The sequence below is a fragment of the Lissotriton helveticus genome, chromosome 9 (genome assembly GCF_964261635.1).
Source record: "Lissotriton helveticus chromosome 9, aLisHel1.1, whole genome shotgun sequence".
Taxonomy (NCBI): Eukaryota; Metazoa; Chordata; class Amphibia; order Caudata; family Salamandridae; genus Lissotriton; species Lissotriton helveticus.
In genome coordinates, this window is record NC_136070.1 from 756758906 (window position 1) to 756783089 (window position 24184).

A 24184-nucleotide genomic window follows, 5' to 3' on the forward strand; every position below is an offset into this window, starting at 1 on the left:
TTCATGTTTGAACTGCTCTTGTGGAAAAAGGGAGAAGTGCTGATGACAGAAACTCCATGGCTGGGAGACAAATGGGATGTACTTCCACTGTTACGGATATTTGGGACATTCTGTGATTGGGAACGTATCCCACTTTGTGAATGTATTTTAATGTCAACAACTAATTTTAAAGCGCAAATAAACATGTGTATCCATTGGTTAAATTAAATAAAAGTAATAAGCTGTAACCTGTTAGTGAAATGGGAAACAAATACTGAAAATTGGGATATTTTGCTCTTTATGCCACACCTGACTCCACCCACCGACCTAATCCACAGGTTATTCCCGCCCTCTGATTCTCCGCCCACAGTTCCCCTACTTTTTTCCCCCCACTGGATATATGGGAACCATTTCAGGCCTATATGCGCTTGCGTGAATCAGCGGATGACATTGCAGAATAAGGCTGTGAAATAGCACTGCGCCAAACGTCTCCCTCTAGCAGACAGCATTTGTACATTGTTGTAGACTATGAGATTGCTACCTGCAGGTAGACGCTAAGTGCTGGGTTTGTCACCTCTCCCTATCATGCATAAGCTCAGGTAACCTGTGCGTTCAGTATCAGCCTCTCTTCTCTTTCTTTTTCCCTCCGTTCTTTCCTTCTTTCCCTTTCTCCTTGCTATTTTATTATCATTACTGGCCAGTTGGATATTTTCACTTGGATCCCTGTAAAGTGTACAAGTGGCAACAGTTTATTGGTCTTCTGTATTAGGACTTTGTCTCTACTTGTTGAAAACATAATAAACTGATTTTTTTTTTTAAACTGTATTCTACAGATGCTGGAGAGGCCTTTAATCAGGTGGTAATAGCTGAAGCCATTCAGAGTCAGAAGTCTGGCAAAGCACAATGCCCGACAAAATTTTAGTCGATGTGTTTAAAAAGAACCAGGAACTGTGGATCGGACCCTTAACAGCATTATTCAACTCTGTAACAACTCTTGGCCTTGTTCCAGAATCCTGTAAGTTCTCCATAATAGTGCCAATCCACAATCAAGGGAGGATAGACGACCCCTCCAATTATCGGCCAATTTCTCTATTAGACATTGTTAGGAAGTTCTTTCGGAAATTGCTACGGTCGAGACTTGACACCTGGATGGAGGAGAACCATATTCTATCCAATATTCAGGCCAGGTTCCGAAAAGGTCTGCATGAAGTATATGGCTCTGTGAAACTCCTCACTATTCTTGGTCTTCATAGACCTAAACAGCATTCAATTCTGATGACTGATCAGTCCTGTGGAGCATTCTGGAGGAAGGAGGCTTCCCAAGTAACTATCTGAGCATTCTAAAGGACTTGCATTGTGGCCGAGCGCCAAAAACCCTGCCATCTTTATCCCAGAAACGAATGTCAGAATTACCTTCTCAGGTAAGGAAGTCTTAGCCCTCAACAATTCTAGTAATAACTGTAACTATCAACATGCTCTTGCTTTCGTCAGGCAACAGTGAGAGTCGCAAGAGCTGTGGATTTCAGCGCTCTGAACCGTTCCCTTGGCTTAGCCTCTGGGATCCGCGCCTCAAAGTCAACTAGAAGAATAAGTCAACAGCATTTCCTTGTGCTCTTATTACGCACGTTCGTTAATAAAGCATGGTACGGAAATGGCAAATGGAATCTCACTAGCTCAACATTTTTATTACCGAAACATGGACAAACAGCACCTCGATGCCGGAACTCCTAACTACGACTCCCATGGGCTATCTGTTCCATAGACAGGATGGCCTGCTTAAGAGAGGAGGGTGGCTTGGTATTATATATCGAGATAAGTTCAGGGCCAAATTCTCGACCTTAACAAATGAAGACTGTGAAGCTTTATCCTTTTAGTTTGAGCTAACAAAAAAGCAATCCTTTAGACTAGAGGGTCTCTTATCTATCGCCCTCTGGGCCCCAGAAACAATTTCCTAAAATCCATTAGTTCCCTCTTCGAAGACGACATCTGCAGAGGACTTTACAGTCCTCGGAGATCTAAATTTCCATTTGAGTCCCTGGAAGATCGAAACACCACAGCCCTGCTTGAAACAATGAATGCCTTTGATCTCCTTCAGTTTATACAAAAGGCCATCCACAGTGGTGGCCACACATTGGTTGCCAGAGTTAAGAGGTATAGAAGCAACATCATCTCCTAATAGGCGTAACATGATGGGGCATCGGCCAACCTGAACTACAAACAACTTCAGCTACACTCACAGAATCCTTTCCGCACCTGTGGAAAACCCCGAGCCACCTACCCAGGACTATTTAGATTGGCTCAATACTGTGCTCTTCCTAATTGTTCCTATTAAAAAAGCCCAATCAAGACAAAAAAAAAATATTCTGCTCCTTGGTTTTCTGAAGTCCTTCTGCCACAAAAACAAACCTGTAGGCGACAAGAAAAGAAATGGAGATCTCAGTACGATTCACATGAAAAAGAAGCATACAAATTGTCCCTATCCAAATATAAATCTTTTCTGGTTAAGGAAAAAATTTAATTTTTCACATCGCATATCGAATTTTCTAAAATCTCTGCCAAGGAACTATTTCAGGTAGTAAACAAATTAACTAAAGACCCAGAGATTAAAGGAGGCTGGTACAGTCAAACCTTCTGTGACATTATTGCTCAGCACTTCAGAAGTAAAGTCGATCAATTTTTTAACTTATTGAACCACTCCAGCGAAGCTAATTCTCTAGTGACTAATAGCATGCATGATTGCTCGTGGGGGAAAGGGAGGGTGGCATTGTCTGTTCATACCACGTGCTTCGGGTTAGGCGACCCCCATATATGTAAGGGATGTATATACAAAGTGGCAGGTGTTTAGGCAGTTATTGGGGCGATCCTGGCGGGGATGCAGCTGGCACTGAACCACAGTCATCTGGGAGGTTCTCATTTTGTCCACTGAGCCAGGTTGTAAAGGGTTCCCATATGTCTTTCGGACGAGATGCCAACGGCATAAGGTCCAATAATGCAGCTGTTACTGACAATAGGCGATATTCTGCACCCACGCAGCCACTCTTGAAGTTCTAGGGGCATCCCAGTGTATAGCTAGTCCACGCTTCGCAAGCAGTAGCATCATGGCCACCAAACGATGTTTCTCAGGTGAGATTTTCTCTACATATCCCAGCATTGCTACCAGGAGTACATTCGAGTGACAATCCAGTGACAGGCTGTATGGTGTCATACACCGCTAGCCCAAAATATAGAAATGGGTGGGCGATTCCATGCAATATGCAAAAAGGTAGCGGCTTCACGTCTGCATTTCCAGCATCGTGAATCCGAACGTAACCCTAGTTTGAGTAACTGCATGGGGGTGCGATACATCCTCTGTATGAATTTGAAATGGATAAGTCTCAGCTTGTAGTTCAGGGATAGATATCTCAATTGTGAGCAACAGAATGACCATTGTTTGTCTGTAGGCGGTTCTTCCAGGTCGGTCCTCCATTGCGCTAGAGCCCTGGGAGCAGCCCATGGTGTGTTTGGTTGCGTGAGGTTATATAACCTAGTAATCAATCTACGAGGTGATGGTGTAGTTATTAGGTGTTCTAGCGGCTTCATTATATCTGGAGGGGTTGGGAAAGTTAGGTGTATTGTCTTGCAAGTGGCTCGGAGTTGATAATATAGGAGTAATTCCAGAAGTGCTGTTTGAGTTCCTCCCTAACTTTGTGGCGGCTCTAGGAAAGCGTCCTGTGGATACAGGTCCCCTAATGCAGAGAGCCCCATCTTACAGGCTCGTGCTATTGAGCCTTTATCATTAAGAAAGAGAAAGTGTGGATCATGTGCAATTGAAGTGGAAGGTGTGTAGAGCACTGGGGTCCCAGCACATTTCCTTAGACCTTCCCAGAATTTCTACTTGTGCTCCAACCAGTCCAGTAACTTTCCAAAGTTCATGCGCTATATGCCTTGTATGTCTCTACCGAGCCACACACCAAGGTACTTACCAGCGCCATTAGCCCATTTAAGCAGGAATTCCAAGTCGGTTTCCAGTTGGGCGTCCGTTAGAGGTAACAGAGGAATTTGACCAATTAATTTGTATGCCAGACATCCCCCCCATACTGAAGGACTTATCTCAGTACTGGATTTAGGTTTTCATCTGAATCAGAATAAGCTTTATTCGTTTTTTTGTTTAAAACCATAAAAGCAGCAAGAAAAAATACATACATGTATAAATGACTCAGCATATCATTCACAAAATAAAAAGGAACCAACTATTAAAGCAAACTAAAATCAATTTGACAATTCAGCTAAAAGAAAAAGGGTACGTGCAAAATCAAGAAAAGGGTAGAGAATTAGTAACACAAGATTCTTGGATTCCCGTTTCACCAGAAATTATGGATCCATGTCATTTGCCTTGGGGACGAATGGGGTCGGGGGCCGGGATAGAAATCGTACAAGTCCCAGATGCGAATGGGGCCATCTCCCTCTTTGGACTGGGAAGATCGCAAATAGGGGACAATGTTCGTACTCTTGAATTTAATTAAGATCAGGTCGCCCGGGATGTCTTTGGGCGACGTACCCAGCCACCCCACCCTCCTAACACTCAAGATGCCGCCATCTAAGGCAGGTGGAAGTGGTCTGTTTTGTTTTAGCCAAGAAATGGCTTTGTTTAACAAGTCCTGGTGAGTTTCAAATTTGCCCTGACTGGGTGCAGGGACCCCAGAAAGAACAGTCACGTAAGGGGCGGCTTCTGGAGGTAGGTTAATCTGCATCCTGCTTTTAAGTGCGGTCCTGGGAACTCTATGGGGTACAGGTACGGATTTATGAGTAGTATACTGACTTCTTGGATTTGATATAGACATGAGGGGTTCAAGGGTTTGAGCTTTCATGTGTGTCGTGGACTTGAGCTTTTCATTGTTACTGTGGGGAAAAGAATGAATGGGTGTAGCAGTTGTTTCAGTTGGAGTATAGTTCCTTAGAATTGTATTTTCGATACTGGTCAACCTGTCTCCCATATTGTTGATTTTAGTGACATGGGGTGATAGTACAGTTAATAACAGTTGCTCAATGTGGGCCAGTAAGGTCAATTGAAGAGGTGATACTGAGTCAGGTATTTTATTCAAAGCCTCAGTCGGCAGTAATATAGGAGGGTTAGAGGGAGATAATGAGGGGGTAGTACACATTTTGTCGGCATTAGATGAAATCTCAATGTCATTGTCATTTTCCTCAACAGAAACTCTAACCGCTATGGGGGGGGGTAGATAAGTTCTGGGCGTAGTTGGTGCCACACAGGGCATTCAGCTCCTCCCAGATGGACATGATGTGAGGAAAACAGTGCTGCAACAACAACAATAAAACAGTACAGTGTGGGATCAATAATGGTAAGGTACAGTAGGACAACTCGGTACCTCCACCTTCGTAGTAGCCAAGAGGGGTGGCCCGTCCCGGCCTCCTTGTGCCTCTGAGGGCCACAGAGGGCCCGCCCTTTGCCCGGGCGTCGCCCGGCATCCCGCGGAGCGGGGCAGAGCGCAGCTTTGAAGCGCCTCCTGGCGCACTGGTGACGTCTCGATGCAGTGCCGCCGCTGAGGCTGCCAGGAGGTGTAGTCCCGGGGCGGCGGCGCTGTTGGCAGCAAGTAGTGACTCCTGGCGGTGGCGGCTGCGGTGGGGGCCTCCTCGCCTCCCCCCTTCCACAGGTAAGTGTGTCATCTGGTTTACGGATATATAATGTAATATCGTCCTCGTACATTGATCTATATAGGGATGTTGTCCCTTGCTGCTCTGAGAATTGCGTCCCTGTCCCTGTAGTTAAGAAGACGTGCTATTATTGGACATGGCGTTGCTCCATGCGTGGGCCCAGTAAGCGACGCGCCCGCTCAACAATCATGACTTGCGAGAGTACTGGCCCAAATAAGTCAAGTAGTAGGTCTTCTATGTATGGCTCCATTTTAGGAATATGAAAATTAAAGTTGTGCTGTTCCTGAATGATCTAGAATTGAGCAATATGCAAAGGACAGTAGGCTACAGAGTCAAAGAATTGGGAATCCCTTTCTTTGGAAATTAATGCCCTCACACACCCAGTTGTGTTTCATGCTTCATCATCTGGCTGCTCCTCGTCTGGCCGGCGCTTCAATGCCTGACGGGATCCCGATGAGGGGCACTTTGGTGAAGATCTTTTTCCAAATAGCTGTTTGGTGCCGTGGGGGTGAGAGATTTAGTGAGTGGAGATGAATAAGTGGTGTGTGATGTTTATGCGAGTTAAAACAGGATTGAGAGTACCAGAAAAAATAACTAATTGTGGGGTCTCCTACCCTGATTAAAATATAGAGGAAATTCCTAGTGTTCGAGCTCTCCACTTGTTCCAACTCTGAATCTCTGCCGCTTCAAGTCTGGTCCCCTGTGCGTTGCATACTGCTACCACCACTGGGGAGGGGGGAGGGAGGGTGGGGAGGGGAGGGGGGGTTTGTTCGTATGTTGTGTTTCAGTATGACGTCTCGCACATTGTTCATTTAAATTAATGCATGCCACGGCGAGTGCCCGCGGAAGGTTCTGATAGCGTTAATGTAGGATGATTGTGGTCAAATTACCCGGGAGGCTTGGGTGCTCAATCGCACTGGTATGATCTTGCACAACCGGGACTCTCAGCTACCCTCTACCTACAATGCGAGCCAGATGATGCCTTATGTTTGCCCGAGACGGCACCTCCCAGGGGACTCCTCTAGGTGCCAGAGGTTTGGTCACGAGAACCTTTCTCCAGCTTATCACGCTATACTTGGGCTGCTGCTCATGCTACCCCCTGCGTGGGATGATGTGCGGGATTGTCGAATGTTTGTTTCTTGTACAACACCAAAATGTCAATAAACATACCTTTGACAAAATATAGAGGAAAGGCGCAATGCTAAGTTAATGTCTTAGGTGTGGCGCTCTTCCGTGTGGTTGGACAACATGTTCTTCCCAGTTCTACAAGTCTAGAGGAGATTCGTCAGGACCTAAAGTTAAAAAGCTATTTACACTAAGGTGGACTGGAAAACAATAATGAATTAATGTGTGGGATTTAAGCCACCATGACTTACTCAGTCTAATGGCTGGTAGTACTGGTTCTACCCTAATTGGGATATACTACTGCTTCATGAATCCCTGGCAGGTCAAGATATGAGTGACTTCCCCATATAGTTTGCGTAGTACGCCAGGTGTCCAAGGACCTACGCACTGCTGCCGGAGATCATATCTTGACCTGCCGCCGGGGATTCAGAAAGTGCAATAACAAAGCCTCAAAGCCCTGTCTAGGTACATAAGATGCTCCATGTCCTCTTTAAGGCCGCTGGTTGCTTGATGCAGGATTCAAACCAAACACCATTTGTCCTCAGAGAGATCTATCTTAGCACGGGAGGCGTGGAGGGGAAAACAGAGGCCTACTCGATACTGCCACCCACCCAGGCAAACCACCTCACCTAGTAGCACACCAAAGTGCCAGTGAGGACGGGGGCCACTGCGGCTTAGACCCAGACACACCACCAACCTCAGCACGGCCCCAGTGGTCTCACCACTCCTTGCGCAAACACAGCACAGCTTGGAGGGTGGAGTCTGGGGACTCAGGAGCACACCAGGCTGGTTATGCTTATTTTTTTAAAAAAAATTGTTAAAAGGTTTTATATAGCGCTGGCTAGACCCGTAGGTATCAGAGCGCTTTACATGAGTATCAGACAATAAATTGCAGGTTACAGCTTTACAAAGGTTACACAGTTATTAGAGCATGGCAATTTTAGTTACAAGTAAGGTTGAGACAAACAAAAAGGAACATATAGGAAGGGGAAAAAGCTGGCAAGGGGAGATATTCCGGGGAGTGGGGGGTAAGAGTAGGGGAAATAGACGGGAAGTGGAGGAGGGAAAGAGGAGGGGAGGGTTAAGGACACAGCATGGCAAGAGGAGGGGGAGGGTGACAGGGACACAAACCGGTAGGCGAGTCAAAGCTGCGCCCAAAGTACAGAAGCTGTGATCCCAGGGGTAGTGGTATAATTTCCCCATCTCTGTTGCAAGAGGCTCCCTAAGCGCAGTGAACACTCTCAGAAGGGTCTCTGAGGCTCCAAGGCCTATTTACTTGCTCCTTCCCCAAAAAGGGGAGAGGGAGTGCTTTGGCAAGAGGTGCCATACCATACCTCAATTGTGAGTGGCTCCCTTGGCGCTGTGGACTCTCTCAGCGGGTATGCTGAGACTCCAGCATATATAACTTGAATCTTTCCCCAAAAAGGGGAGAAAGAGTGCTTAGTCAAAGGGCACAAAAGGACAGGGGGCTAGGTGGTGAAAGCAGGCAAGGGGAGATATTCCGGGGAGTGGGGGCGTAGGAGCAGGGGAAGTAGACAGAGAGTGGAGGAGGGAAAGAGGAGGGTAGGATTAGAGACACGGCAAGGCAAGAGGAGGGGGAGGTTGACAGGGACACAAACCGGTAGGCGAGTCAAAGCTGCGCCCAAAGCCCAGTAAGCTGTGAACCCAGGGGGAGTGGTATCATTTCCCCATCTCTGTTGCGAGAGACTCCCTAAGCGCAGCGGACTCTGAGGGTTCTCTGAGACGCCAAGGCCTACTTTACTGGATCCTTCCCCAAAAAGGGGGGTGGGAGTGCTTTGGCAAGGGGTGCCATAAAATACCTCAATTGTGAGTGGCTCCCTTGGCGCTGTGGACGCTCTCAGCGGGTATGCTGAGACTCCAGCGTATATATCTTGGATATTTCCCCAAAAAGGGGAGAAGGAGTGCTTAGTCAAAGGGCACAAAAGGACAGGGGGCTAGGCGGTGAAGCGGGTAAGGGGAAAGATTCAGGTAAGAGGGGATAGGGGATAGGAGCAAGGAAGTAGACTAAGAACGAAAGAATGCTGAATAGGAACAGATAGATAGGAGACAAGGAAAAAACAGAGTCACAGAAATACGATTGGGGGGGGGGGGGGGGGGGGTGATGGAGATGGGGAGAAAAACTGTGCCCAAAGTCCGGCTGGGTAGGTGACGGTCAGGGGGTGAACCAAGGCTGATCTCCTCAATAGCTGAACAGAGCAGCACCACCGGGTGTCAGACATAGTGCTCGGAATCCGCTGTCAGGATGGGGATCAGGAGTATGCTCAGAGATTGTCATTGTGTGTTAATTAGGTAGTCGTCACTACCACCCCTCGGTCACCTTAGCTCCATTGCTGCCTCTTTGGTCATTTTACTCTTGTATTCAAAGGCCAAGCCGAAAGGGAACGACCAGCGATTGCAGATGTATTCATCTCTCAGCTTGGCGGTGATGGGCCTCAGGAGTTGTCGTAGTGCGAGGGTGGCAGGCGCCAAATCATTTGAATATGGAGCACTTGAAGTTCTGGAAGGAGATGTCCGCCTTCTTCGCTGCACTCGCCATGCTAGGTACACTGGATGAGGAGGGGTGTAGAGACCGCTCTCAGCCGGCCCACGCCGGTGTCCAGGGATGTAGAGGGTGCAGAGAGTATCGCCCCCCCTGCTCAGTGGACGCTAGCGAGCAAGCCCCCTCAGGCCAAATCCCATCCACCCTCACCCCGAGGGTCCCAGGAGGTCGGGGAACGCAGAGGACCCACCAGCGACAGAGAGGTCAGCTACTGGAGGCCCCTCCTCATCGAAGTCCGTCGAACTGTGTAAGTTGAGCTGCACATAATCGTCCCCCCGCGCCAGCTATCCCAACGCCGGCACACACCGGGCCCGATCTTCAGGCCTGTCCAGAGCGCATGTCTTCCTATGAAAGGTTCTTAGATAATGATCGAGAATGGCCCTGTGACTTGAAGCAGGACTTCTTTTTCAAACCGGACCTTTTCTTATGCAGAAAGAAATAACTGACAATAGTGTCCAGGGGTGGTGCTTCTGGATGGCTCTGGGCCATCGCTTCTGGAGTGGTGTGAATTCACTCTCAAGCCATATGGTGCCCCACAAGCAGCAATGCTGAAAAAAAATTGACCCAATCTGATGCCTGGGAATATTCTAAAGATGAGGAATCTACCATTAGAAGCAACTATTAAACACCCATTTCAATAAATGTGGGTGTAGAATATGGTACTATGATAAAACCCAAACACATCTTATGGCATTGCAGGTTACCTGTTGGTCGGGTTGCACTTTTCGACCTACCACCCGGAAGGCATTGGTGGCAGGGTTGTGGAAGATCTGCACTCGGCTGAAGGCTTGTGGCCCTGTACCAGCAGGTACCCATTTTTTGTTGCCATCATCATACTGCATCACCGTAGCCCGGGAAGTGCAAATAACGGTCTCACTAGCAGAAGGGAAACATAAGAACACAATTAAGCAAACATGAGACTCATGAATCAACATATTATCAACCGGTACAAGGCTCATGCCATTGCCCCTGCTGGCTGTGAGAAAAGCCCAATGCATAAAGCCAAGAACGACAAATAACATTCGCCAAATTAATCAGAGAGCCTTGCTCAAATATTCACAGTGTAGTGACATGGAGAGACATGAAGGAATCAAGTTCATCCCTCTGGCATTTTGGGCAGGTTCTGGCTTCAATGTGGCAGGAACAATGGAGACTGGTTCGGGGCCAGTGGGGTCTGGTTAGAAACTAAGTCCAGGCATGTGGAGGGTGAAGTGTATATGTTTTGCCTCTTCCATGCGCACCATGAGGTTTAAAAAATGTATCCAGGGGTGGCCTGCATGGGGCCCAAGGACTGAATAGTGGTAAGAAGAGCTGGAGAAGTGTATTGCCTTCAGGAGGAGGTGAGAAAGCGAAACTATCTTCAGCCCCAGGCGTATGGGCTTATAGAGAAAGATGTTAGATGTGCAGACAGGTTTTAGCTGTGGGGGTGGTATGTTCTAGGACAGGAAAGCAGAACAGAGCAGGATGGAGGTCAGCAGGTCCTGGTGGGTCCGTGGGGCATCACACAGGGACATGAGCTATACTATGAGTGGCGGTGCCATCTTTGAAGGGAATGGAAAGTGCGCTTCTGAGCTCTGAAGGAAGCTGGGGACAGAGTGATGTCAGCAGCCTGCTAAGAGGTGATGCTTTAGTTTGCAGGACTGGCACAGGGAGAGGGCATAGAATCTAACACTTCCCAGAGATCAGCAGTTGGATAATGAAAGAAAAGGGTACAATTAATTTTCCCCTCAGCTACAATGGAAGCCAGGGTATTGATAAAATAGTTTATGGCAAGAGATAAGTGAAGGAGTTGTTTTGGGGGATGTGGGCTGTTTGAGGGCTAACACTGAGCAGGCCTCGAAAAATCCACCGACCACTCGCGAGCTATTTTTTAGAATTTACTCGACCTTGCTGGCCAGTTTCTTTAAACTGAAATGAACAGGTGTGCCAATCATTCAGAAAGTAAATAAGCAATAAAGAGGCTTTTAATCCTTTAACCGCGGCGGAAATTCCGCTGTGGTGCGGGTGATTTATGGCGTGGTTCGGACAGCCCCCGGCCGTCCTCTGCACACGTCCACCGTGACCTCGGACGGACGCACGCAAGGGGTTAAATCTGGTTTTTGTCTTGGCACATTTGCTGTCTGTTCAAGGACAGAGGTCAAATGTCAGTTTCTCAATTCAATAAGTCTTTATTTCGATAAAATATCATAAAAGACAATCCGATATAAAACCATGTTAACAATAAAATTAAAAAATACATCTGAATTTGACATTAACAGTTCTTATGACATTTCCATTATCATGGGTGTTGAGCAAGAAAAGGAAAAATATTCATTAAGAGGAGATGAACAAAAATAACCGGTCCACAGTTAAAATGTCATTAAAACAATAAATAATACTATTCACTAATAATCTATAAAAGACTAGCAGCCCGTCCTGACGTTGTCCGGGTATGAATTGCTGCCGGCCAGTAGTATATCGTTTTGTAAGATTTCGTTTTGATAGCATTTCTTATCTGTGACAGGCCTGTGAAACGCTCCGATTCACAGTGCACTGCTGATGCACTTAAGAGTGCGCGTTCAGTAGTGTGTGAACTCGAGTTTCCCTACTTTATTTTTCCTTGCAATATTATATAGCGCGAACTCGACAACATGGCATGAGCACAATTTACATTACAGAAGAACACATTCATTTGTGGTAGTGAGGAAAATCGAATTTTGCCTTGTCATGTGTCCCTACGTGTTCCCCATCCTATGTAATATGTGCATGATTAATATGCATATATCCCCCTATGACCGAATAAAGACGCCATTATAGTTGTGTCCAACGTTAGTATGTCAGTTATCTAGTCTTCCTGAAAGCAACAAGTATTAGGCCTATGTTGCCAACGTTTTACATTATGCACGTTAATTCATCGAATTGTCCCAGTTTCTAGGCCTCAAAGGGCCTGAACACCAGATTCAAGCTCCAGTCTCCTGAAACCACTCCGAGGAGCGATGCAGCCCCTCCCGCATCCCTGACCCTTCGCTTACTTTCTGCCAAGCAACGCGGTGCCCGGCCTGGCCCGGCCTGCCTGCCTGTCTGCCAAGAATATGTTATGCCTCTAGTTATCAGTTCAGCTCCCCGTCTTCACATTCCTAAGCTAACGAACCGCATAAACATCTTCAGCTATAGTCTAGTCTTTCTGTCTCCATGCAAGTGCATTACTGAATTAATATCCACAGAAGATTCATAGCACACGCAATACATGAAGAATATATGCATGCACCAGCCTTAGTGTCAAGTAGCCTTTCCCCTGATGACTTTTAGATTCTATCAACATGTTCTCCAAACACGAGATATCAGATATGCTATAGGCACATGTCGTCCTGACATCCTAGACTTTAGTCTCCTCTTCTAGTGCTAGACGTCAGAGCCCCCAGCTCTTCCCAGTTACATGTCATGGTGCGTTTGTGCGCACCACTAGGTTAAAGGTTCCAGCTGCCCAGGTAGCCCCCTCCATGTATCCACCCATTCATGACACTTCTGTGACGTTCTCATCACATGTCTTCGTGCACGCCCTGTGCACGCCTTCTTTTCACGCCCATGTGTTCTTATCTTACGTTTGTCACTTGTTACGCCTACTATATTCAATACAATTGTAATGTTTTCCTATATATACCATGTACTGTTAATATGACGCTAGCTGTAGCTGTTGCTGCCCCCTTGCTGTCCCTCTCTCCCCTTCCCTGGCAGCTGCCATGCCATGCCATTCCATTCTGATTCAGGCTGTTCCGATCCTGTCCCTTCCCTTGTGTCAAATTAAAGCCTGTTCAACTCCGATACCCCGGATCCTGCCTCTTATTTATTGAGCTATCTGTTTTAGTTAATGTATAGAAAATTAGTACCGGTAATTAATTATTTATTTACCACAAAATGGCGCCCGAACAGGGACTTACCTCTTCCCCACACGCCGGCGATGTAACGCAGGCCCCCTGACCCTTCTACAGCCGTGACGGAACATTACCGTGCACGTGCAGATATTTCTGCTTCAAGTCTCCCTCAGGCCCACGGAGGAGACGGAGACTGCGGTCCGGCATCCAGACGAGGCGGTGAGGAAGGCGGTTCGTCCCGACCAGAGCCCAAGCCGAGAGAGCAAGGTCCGAGGTATCCAGAGGCCCACCTGTAACCGAAGCCAGAAGCCCGAAGCGCATGCGTAGTGTGTAGCAGTAACCAGACGTCGTAGCAGTCCAGTAGTAGTCCAGTCCGAGGCCTTCAGTTTCTGCTTCCCGGTGAGTACCGTTGCGGGGGAAGTATCTAGACGGGGTCATTAGTTTGTCTCAGGTCCGATGGGTTTGGGTACACAGATCCAGTCCGACGTATCCATCTAGGTGGATACGGTATGACGTGTCTCTTTATGAGACCGGTATGTTCTGTACTGTTTTTTTTAGCAGTGCATCCAGTTTCTGTACTGTTTTAGCAGTGCATCCAGTTTTTCTATTAAGTCTGTTCTCGAGAAATTCAAGTATTATGTTTTCAATGTATCAGGTAGTATCTGTTCGAACTGTTATTAATGTGTTTTTCATGTCATGGTATGAGTGATTGTTTTGCTATTTCATTACTGTGTTTATCGTGTATTGTGTTTAAGTTCAAGTACAAGTTCAAGATGCCGCTGTTTTCTAAGTTACGTCAGATCAAAACCAGAAAAGGGTTACTCGAAGAATCAGTTCCTGTCCCTCCTAGGGACAGTCCTGGACATTTCATGTATCATAAGCATGGCTTAGATGCCATACTGTATCTAGATTTATGGGTGGATTATACAAAGAATCTTGAAGAGAAATATAGATGGCCTGTATCAGGTACATGGGATGCCGAGTGCATCATGCGAGTAGAAGAGGCATTATGGAAAAAGAAAGCCCGACAGTCCCAGAAAGATGCCATAGAATTATGGCGTAAAGAATCTCATAAAAGATCGGAAAAAGAATTCAGAAAAGCAGAATTAAGTAGGGAATCCTCAGAAAAAGCCCAAGAAAGGGAACTCCTAGAAGAAGGTGAACGAGTTAGAGCAGAACAGTCAGACAGACAGAGAAATGCCCTTATTAAAGGTATGTATCCTCTTCTTGCCGAGGGCTTGCCGAAGGCAACCCCGGAAGTACCCTGTCATTTTCCGCCACCATTGGTTCCGACTAAGCTACGTCATAAACCGACTGCAGCTGAAATTTTTCTTTCGTCCTATTTAGACGATACAGTCCCAGAATATGCAAATCCTATTCCGCCTGCTCAACCTCAACACCCTGTTAATAATGTAATTCCTGTTCCTCCAGTCACTGGTCCCGGGAACCCTGTCCATGTGCCAGTACCCCCGGACCAGTCCACACCACGTGTTTCGCCAGTCACTTTACCAGCACATTCAATATTAATTGACGATTCTGGTTCAGGAGGAGCGGGGGGAGGTGCTCCTACCACCCCGCCTCAAGTAAAACGACTGACGCTGAGAGACGCAGCGTTACAGCACACACCAAAGGTGACTACATACGCAGACCTCAAGCGACACCTTACTGATTGCATATATGATTCAGTACCAGGCGAAGATCACATAATATATTCCATATGTTTACGACGAGTTGCCAACTATTTGGCCACCCTGCCCGATATGAAGGAACATTTAGACAGAATATATCGTTTTATCCGTACAGGGGAGAACCCAGGAAGTATTCACGAAGCTATGGCACATAGAAAAGTCGAGAATCAAAGTATGATTTTACAGTTCTTGATTAACTGTTTAATAAGAGAACAAGATCAACCTGGTAAAGACAAAGACGAGATGAAAGCCTTGACAAAGTGGAGTGATAATATAGCCGAGGGAAAACATAAGACACAGAACAGTATAGAAAGTATGTACAGAAAAATTCGTAAAGAAATTCTACCTATACACGAGAAAAAGAAAGCAATAAGAGCAACCGAGAAAGAGAATGATTCTTCAGATGAAGATATAGACAGCGAGAACCCAACCAGAATAGCGTATGTAGGTAGAACTAGATTGTCCGACCGACATTCACGCCTAGATTACAAGAAAGTTTTTCCTCCTCCCGTGCCAGAACAGTGTTCTCTGGAACAAGTATTCCAGGCTACTGATAAAGTTCTGAAATTACGAATAGGTTATAGTGAGCTTAGTACCATGCATGAACAAGAACTAGCCCGATCAGCAGTCCGATGGACTAATGATTCCGCCACATTTCCAGATGAAATAGTGGCCCAAACGTTTCTGAAACTGCCCCCAGCCGAGCAGCGACTGGTGGGTATGTACATGATCCAGCACCTCATCACACTGTATGAGAATCAGCATTCTGATCCAGGTCCTTTATATGATGTACTGAATGAGTTACTCCTAAACAGATGGAAAGGTCTAGGCACCGATTTAATTAGTGTCATTTTAGAACAACGCCACAAATACAGAACGTTCCTGAATCCACATTTTGTTCCTGTTCCACCCCCAGTAAGGAAATCATTCTACATAGACAGACAGAATCCGTTGAGAGAAGTACATCCAGTTAAGGGAGCGGGGGGTGATTTAGAACGAGTATTCGTTTACACCCCTATCACGAAAATAGAACTTCTAGAAATGAAAAAGTTAATACCCTGTCACGATAAAGATCCAGCAGGGTTCCACCGTGAATTAAAGGAAATGCTCCGCATGGGAGAATACACGTATCCTGATATCATTAAAATGCTAAAGGTCCTGTTGCCTGCGGGCATATATGAAAAACTTAAAGAAAAAGAATGGGAGGTGGGAGAGAAAAAGATTGATTGGACCGCATTAGAGACTGAAGATAACACACGAGTTCCAGGTACCGGTCTTGGGGAAAAAGCTAAAGCATTGCCCGAGTTGTTAATACAAGTCTTGCCAAGATTACTAGCCACGAAAAAGGAAGACTGGGATGCCATCTCAGCCTGTAAACAGAAACAAGACAAAGACACTAGTGATTTTTTTTCTAGATTTGAGAAATGTTTCATTATTAATAGCGGTCTGAAAACAAGTAGTGAGTCGTATCCACATCTTTTTGTTACCAAACTAGTTGAAAATTCTTTACCACAAGTTAAAAATCGAGTATTAAAAGTCGAGAGTACCTGGCAAGCTAATACCCCGTCACAGATGCTCCAGATGCTACAGTACCACCAGAACAGAATCAGGGAAGAGCAAGAACACGAAAGGAGACGTATGAAAGACACGAAAATGAAAGTTCTAGTTGCACAGTCTGTTCCAGTAGATAGTCAGAAGAGGGGTACGAATCAAACTAGTCATTCTGCAGCTCCCGTTAAAGGGACGTGCAATTACTGTAAACAGCCAGGTCATTATATAAACGAATGTGCAGTTCTGAAACACAACATAGCTACAGGTAAGACGAAAGAGAGACCGCGTCCTCCTAGACAAGAACATGTTCCGCAGAATTCCCAATCGCCGCAGAACGCACAACAGACAGTTACAGTACCGCAGCCTATAGCTGCCACACAACACGTTACACAACAGATGTACCAGTACGCACAGTCAGATTACCCAGAATATCAGCAGTATTCATGAAACAGCCTAGAGAGGGAGGTTGGCTTGCCTCTCATCGAGGTTCCTGTAGATCAAGAGGGTCCCTATGTACACAGTCAAGTATTAGGGAAAGACAGAAAGTTTCTGATTGATACAGGGGCAAGTAGGACTACCATCAGTCATGACGAGGTTCCAGGGGCTCCGCTCTCAGGCTCTAGAAATGTTTCCCTGGGATTTTCAGGAAAGCCTATTGTTAATGAAATATCGAAACCAGTTTCCCTAGAAGTTGGTCCATTGTCCCGAACTACAGACTTGTTACTTACGAAATCATGTCCAGAAAACTTATTAGGTATTAAAACATTGAAAGAATTAGGAGCAGTTATATGCTGCTCTCCGGAAGGAGTGAGATTGTTTTTACGTGATTTTAAAGGTCATTATGTGTTACGTGAGTTTGATCCGAGATTACTGAATGTACCACAGCATTTATGGGCGCAAGGTCCAACTGATGTAGGTTGTATGCACATTACACAATATCGTGTCACCCTGAAACAAGGTGTTGTATTACCACGAATCCGACAGTACAAATTGCCACCTGAGGCTGTAGCAGCCTTATCCAAAATTATTGACGAGCTCATTGCTCAAGGAGTAGTTGTAGAAACTGACTCCAATATATGTAATTCTCCTATCATTCCGATTCTTAAACGTACTGATCCAAATGCACCCCCAGTTTATCGATTAGTGATTGACCTTCGAGAACTTAATAAATGTATCATACCCCAGTACCCAGTGGTTCCAGATATCTCTTCCCTATTGACTGCCATTGATTCCGAAGCTACGTTCTTTACTGTTATTGATCTCAAGAACGCATTCTTTAGTGTCCCCATTCATCCAGACAGCCAGTTTCTTTTCGGATTCTGTTTAAATGGAAGAAGCTATAAATTCACACGAGCACCTTAAGGTTTCACAGAAAGTCCTAGTATTTACAGTCAAGCACTTAAAAGACAACTAGACAGTATTCACATGCCAACTGACACTGCCCTGCTCCAGTATGTCGATCTATTGATTACAGCCCGTACAGAACGTGACTGCGAACGTGCGTCACTGACAGTCCTGTATTTTCTGGCAGACATGGGGCACAAGGTGTCCCCTTCGAAACTGCAATTCTGTGTCCAACAAGTGGTATACCTTGGACACTTGTTGTCCAAGAGGGGTAGACAGTTGACACCTGACCGTATCCAGTTAATAGCACATCTTCCACAGCCCAAGACACAGAAGGAGGTACGAGCTTTTATCGGCCTCACTTCTTACTGCAGACAATGGATTCCTCAGTATGCATATCTAGCCAAACCACTGATACAGTTAACAACACAGGAGGCAGCGACATCGACTGTCCTCCCTTGGACCCAGGAACATACACTTGTTTTCAATGAGTTAAAGAAAGCTTTATGCCAAGCACCTGTTTTAGCGACACCGAACTACAGTAAGCCTTTTACGCTTTTTGTTACTGAACGTGAAGGTACAGCATTGTCTGTTCTCACACAAGATCAAGCAGGACAACACAAGCCTTGTGCTTATTTTTCTAGCACATTAGATCCAGTAGCCCAGGCTCTGCCTGCGTGCCTCAAGTCAGTTGCAGCCACAGCTCTAGCTATCAGACAAAGTGATTCCATAGTGTTAGGACACTCCCTGACAGTACAAGTTCCACACTCTGTGGAAGTTCTTTTAAACCGAACACAGACTCAACACTTGACAATTGCACGTTTAACAGGTTATGAACTGACATTGTTTCAGCCACACATAGAAATCAGACGCTGCAACATTTTAAATCCTGCTACACTGTTACCCTCGACTGTTCCAAACCCTGCCACACATGACTGTGCGGAAGTTATTAACACCATGACGAAGCCAAGACAAGACTTGACTGATATTGCATTGCCTGATCCCGACCTGACGCTTTATGTGGATGGTTCATGTATGAGAACGAGTACAGGAGAACTAGTAGCCGCGTATGCAGTGACTACTGAAACCGAAGTTATAGAAACACATCGTATTGACACCCTGTCTGCTCAAGCAGCAGAGCTCATCGCTCTGACCCAAGCCTGCATACGAGCCAAGAACCTGAAAGTAAACATATACACAGATTCACGTTATGCATTCGGAGTCGTACACGACTTTGGAGTGCTCTGGCAAGAGAGAGGTTTCATGACTTCTCATGGAACCAAGATTCAGCATGGCCCCCTCATTCAAGCTCTGTTAAATGCAATACATTTACCGACAGCTATCGCTATCATGAAGTGCAAAGCACATACGAGAGGCACTGACATCATTTCCCAGGGTAACGACCTGGCAGATCGAACAGCCAAGCTTACAGCTCAGACTCCAGACATTCCAGTTAACACGACACAGACAGACGTCCCAGTTCAGACGACTTGTATGACAGTTAAGGACCCTACACAAGACGTACTAGATATGCAGTCACATGCTACTCCCGATGAAATCAAGAAATGGTCTGAACAAGGAGGGGTCCAGACAGATCAGGGATGGTTGACGAAGGGAAAAGCCACATGGTTTCTCCCCGACTCAATGGTTCATGTCATTATTAATACCGCACATAGTCCAGCACATTTAGGAGAAAAAGCCATCTTAGACAGTATTCAGAACCTCTGGTTTAACAAGCATTTACGAGCAGAGGCCAAGCAGAAAGTGCGTACCTGCATGATCTGTTGTCAGTTCAATCCAGGTAAAGGTGTCCCGGTGGAACAAGGTGGATTCCATCCTCCTGACCACCCTTTTGAAGTCCTCCAGATGGATTATATTCAGATGGAGCGATGTTGAGGTTTCAAGAATGTCCTCGTAGTTGTATGCGCTTTGTCCAGATGGACAGAAGCATATCCAGTCCCAGATTACACTGCCGCGACCACTGCCAGGCAGTTGGTTCGTGAGTATTTTCCCCGCTATGGATTACCGAGGGTCGTGTATTCAGACAACGGCCAGCCATTCTCATCTGAACTCATGAAACAAGTATCCCTTCTGTTAGGGTACCAGTGGAAGTTCCACTGTGTACGACATCCCGAGGCAGCTGGCCTCGTTGAGAGACATAATCAGACTTTAAAAATCTGCATTGCCATGGTTTGCGCAGAGAAAGGTGTAGATTGGTTGGTAGCACTACCAGTCGCCCTTTTTTACATGAGAATGGTTGCTCACTCCCGTTCAGGTCTGTCCCCTTTTGAGGTAGTTTTCGGTCGTCCCCCAAACATGTGGGGTACACCTAGGCCCCGTAAAATAACTGATGTTGACAGTAATATGCTGACAGATTACCTGGCTTCCTTGATGTCTGCACTACTCTCTTGTCGTTCACAGGTTGCCGCCGCTTTTCCAGACAACACTCAAGTGAAACCGCACGAGGTCGTTCCAGGTGACTTCGTCCTCGTGAGAAATTTTGATCGTTCAAGTCCGCTGGAGCCCCGCTGGAAGGAGCCAAAGCTCGTCTTGATGACCACAAGGACCGCCGTGAAGATCGAGGGCAGGAAAGGCTGGGTTCATTCCAGTCACGTGAAGCGATTTCATGGACTCCGTCCAAAGACTTTTTTCAAAGACTGCCCCGTTCTCAAGGACTGCCCAGATACTGACTCTAAACTTCCCCTGTTAGAGAAAACTCCGCAGCAGGAGTATAAAGAAAAATTAAGGTCTAGTAAGTCAGCCAGTTTAATTGTTTAAGTCCCTCTCGGGTGAAACGGTTAGACAGGTTCCTGACATGTATGAGATAGACCCACATAGTGAGAGAGTTAGTCGAATCTCTAAGAAAATACGTTATCACAAAGCTCTCCGAAGTCGATGCATTATTACTCTTTTAATTTTATTATTTCTGAGTTTTACGATTACAGGCATAAGTTATGTTCTATATGTATATTTTCCTCCTCTTGATACACATGTACATCTTTCCTCTAATGTTACAGTAGAGCACACTTTTAGTGAACTACCTCCTCACGAGTTATCCTACCGACTTGCCATGCGCAACAATTCTTTCATCCGTATGTTACACTATTCGCACCAGACCAGCAATGCCACTAATTGCTGGGTGTGTGGTCGACTCCCCCCTTTCCAGACACCGAAGGGAGTTCTGCCACTCTTTCCCTATCCGTTTTCACACAATGGTTCGTGTGGAGCATGGTCCACGTTAACGTCATCCTCAAATGATATGTCCCTTCTGAATAGAACATGTTTCCCAGACAAGGAAGGTCTCTCCCATAGAACAGGGTTAGATCTAGAAAATGAAGTATATGATCTAGGTAATTATTCCTCGAATTTCATGGTTTTGAATGTTCAGTCCGAGACTACTCCAGATTTGCCTGCTATTACAGTTCTACCAGTGAAAGGCGAATTATGTGTCAGCAAGAATGGTTCAATACATCTAGGACACAGTGATTGTACTACTGTGGTCGAGTATAGTGACAGTGGGAAATCTAATTTCAAAGCCTCACGTCATTCATATTTTGTATGTGGTCAGACCGCATATGTACGTCTGCCCCTAGATTGGGATGGAACATGTTACATTGCCTTCCTACTGCCACCAGTTTTTCTAGCCCCATCCGATTATCATAGAAACACACATCTAGTACACATCAGACATAGAAGGGAGATCGAGTCCCCAATTGTCGATCAAACTGAAACTGCCTTAGAACAGTATACAGACTTCAATAAAGGTTTCTTTTTCTTCATAGGTCCTGTCCAGAATAGTAAGTTAATACGTAGACTAACTAGAACCCTTGAAGCAGTAGTGAATGAGACTACTTCTGCTCTAGGTAACTTAACTGAAGAGCAATCTGCTATGAGATTTGTCGTGCTTCAGAACCGCCTTGTTCTTGACGTCATACTGGCCGATAGGGGCGGAGCTTGTAGAGTCATCGGATCTAGTTGTTGCATTTTCATTCCTAATAACGCACCGTCTGTATATTCAGCTATAACAAGACTTCATAAAATTGCCCATCAGTTACACCAGAATCCAGGCACCTGGACATGGTCCGGTTGGCTCTGGAGTATAATATCTGCCTGGGGGTGGAAAGTATTGTCATTCCTGGGTATAGCAGTAATGATCATATTCAGTTGCTGTCTCTGTTTACAATGTGGCCCTGCGATTTGCGGCTTGTGCGCTACATCTTGTATTCCAAGTCCAAAGTCCCGTTCCAAAAAGATTCGAGACGAGCAAATGATGCTGTATGAAATGATAGATGGTATCATGAATATTGATGCTTCCTGATGGAAACGTAGGGCACAAGGAGGGAATGAGGAAAATCGAATTTTGCCTTGTCATGTGTCCCTACGTGTTCCCCATCCTATGTAATATGTGCATGATTAATATGCATATATCCCCCTATGACCGAATAAAGATGCCATTATAGTTGTGTCCAACGTTAGTATGTCAGTTATCTAGTCTTCCTGAAAGCAACAAGTATTAGGCCTATGTTGCCAACGTTTTACATTATGCACGTTAATTCATCGAATTGTCCCCGTTTCTAGGCCTCAAAGGGCCTGAACACCAGATTCAAGCTCCAGTCTCCTGAAACCACTCCGAGGAGCGATGCAGCCCCTCCCGCATCCCTGACCCTTCGCTTACTTTCTGCCAAGCAACGCGGTGCCCGGCCTGGCCCGGCCTGCCTGCCTGTCTGCCAAGAATATGTTATGCCTCTAGTTATCAGTTCAGCTCCCAGTCTTCACATTCCTAAGCTAACGAACCGCATAAACATCTTCAGCTATAGTCTAGTCTTTCTGTCTCCATGCAAGTGCATTACTGAATTAATATCCACAGAAGATTCATAGCACACGCAATACATGAAGAATATATGCATGCACCAGCCTTAGTGTCAAGTAGCCTTTCCCCTGATGACTTTTAGATTCTATCAACATGTTCTCCAAACACGAGATATCAGATATGCTATAGGCACATGTCGTCCTGACATCCTAGACTTTAGTCTCCTCTTCTAGTGCTAGACGTCAGAGCCCCCAGCTCTTCCCAGTTACACGTCATGGTCCGTTTGTGCGCACCACTAGGTTAAAGGTTCCAGCTGCCCAGGTAGCCCCCTCCATGTATCCACCCATTCATGACACTTCTGTGACGTTCTCATCACATGTCTTCGTGCACGCCCTGTGCACGCCTTCTTTTCACGCCCATGTGTTCTTATCTTACGTTTGTCACTTGTTACGCCTACTGTATTCAATGCAATTGTAATGTTTTCCTATATATACCATGTACTGTTAATATGACGCTAGCTGTAGCGGTTGCTGCCCCCTTGCTGTCCCTCTCTCCCCTTCCCTGGCAGCTGCCATGCCATGCCATTCCATTCTGATTCAGGCTGTTCCGATCCTGTCCCTTCCCTTGTGTCAAATTAAAGCCTGTTCAACTCAGATACCCCGGATCCTGCCTCTTATTTGAGCTATCTGTTTTAGTTAATGTATAGAAAATTAGTACCGGTAATTAATTATTTATTTACCACAGTAGGCACGGGGAGACAACGCGATTTGCCTGGAATCCCAGGATGTTAAGCTAATGCAGAGATTAGAACGTAGCTCCCCAGCTCTAAAGTTCGCAATTCTAGAACTTGTGGCGGGAGGTGTGTCTAAAAGTATGTCGGTGCTGTCCATCAATGAGAGAACCTGTCCTTTTTTTCAAATCGTGGTGAAAAAATATGAGTATGTTGCTGGAGATTTGGGCCGCCGTGCCACCAATGTACTTACCGGGGGAGGGTAAACACCCATTATTCCGCAACTTTCTTTCCGCATACCATCACTCCGCATACTTTCATTACGAAAGTACCATTACTCCGCAATGCCATTATAACGCATGGCATTACATTTTATATGCTTTACCACGCATACATTTACAACGAAATTAGTTGTAAATGCATGAATGGTAAAAGCATGTTTTTTTTTTTATGTTTGGATAAGGTAAGTATGGGTATATGTTTTGGGGTACTGAGGTATGTTTTGGGGTGTTTGGGTATTTTAAGGTTTTCAGATATAGTTTTGGGTTATGGGGTACAGGAGTAGTTTTAGGGTTTAGGGATAGGTATAGGTTTTGGGGTACAGGGGTATTTTTAGGGTTCAGGGCTAGGTTTGGGTTATAGGGGTATTTTTAGGGTTCAGGGCTAGGTTTTGGTTTTGGGGTACAGGGGTATTTTTAGGGTTCAAGGCTAGGTTTGGGTTTTGGGGTACAAGGGTATTTTAAGGGTACAGGGCTAGGTTTGGGTTTTGGGGTACAGGGGTATTTTTAGGGTTCAGGGGTAGGTTTGGGTTTTGGGGTACAGGGGTATTTTAAGGGTTCAGGGCTGGGTTTAGGGGTACAGGGGTATTTTAGGGTTCAGGGGTAGGTTTGGGTT

The 24184-nt window shown here is 45.8% G+C and overlaps 1 protein-coding gene across 2 annotated transcripts in view; it reads right to left on the reverse strand.

The window, feature by feature from the left end:
* Positions 1-24184, reverse strand: part of VASP (vasodilator stimulated phosphoprotein) — a 1498863-nt gene that overhangs the window by 1380269 nt on the left and 94410 nt on the right. For both annotated transcript variants that reach the window (XM_078660889.1, XM_078660888.1), the window contains exon 2: positions 10021-10192. In XM_078660889.1, coding sequence (XP_078517015.1) covers positions 10021-10192 — 172 coding nt within the window. The remainder of the gene's footprint in view (positions 1-10020; positions 10193-24184) is intronic.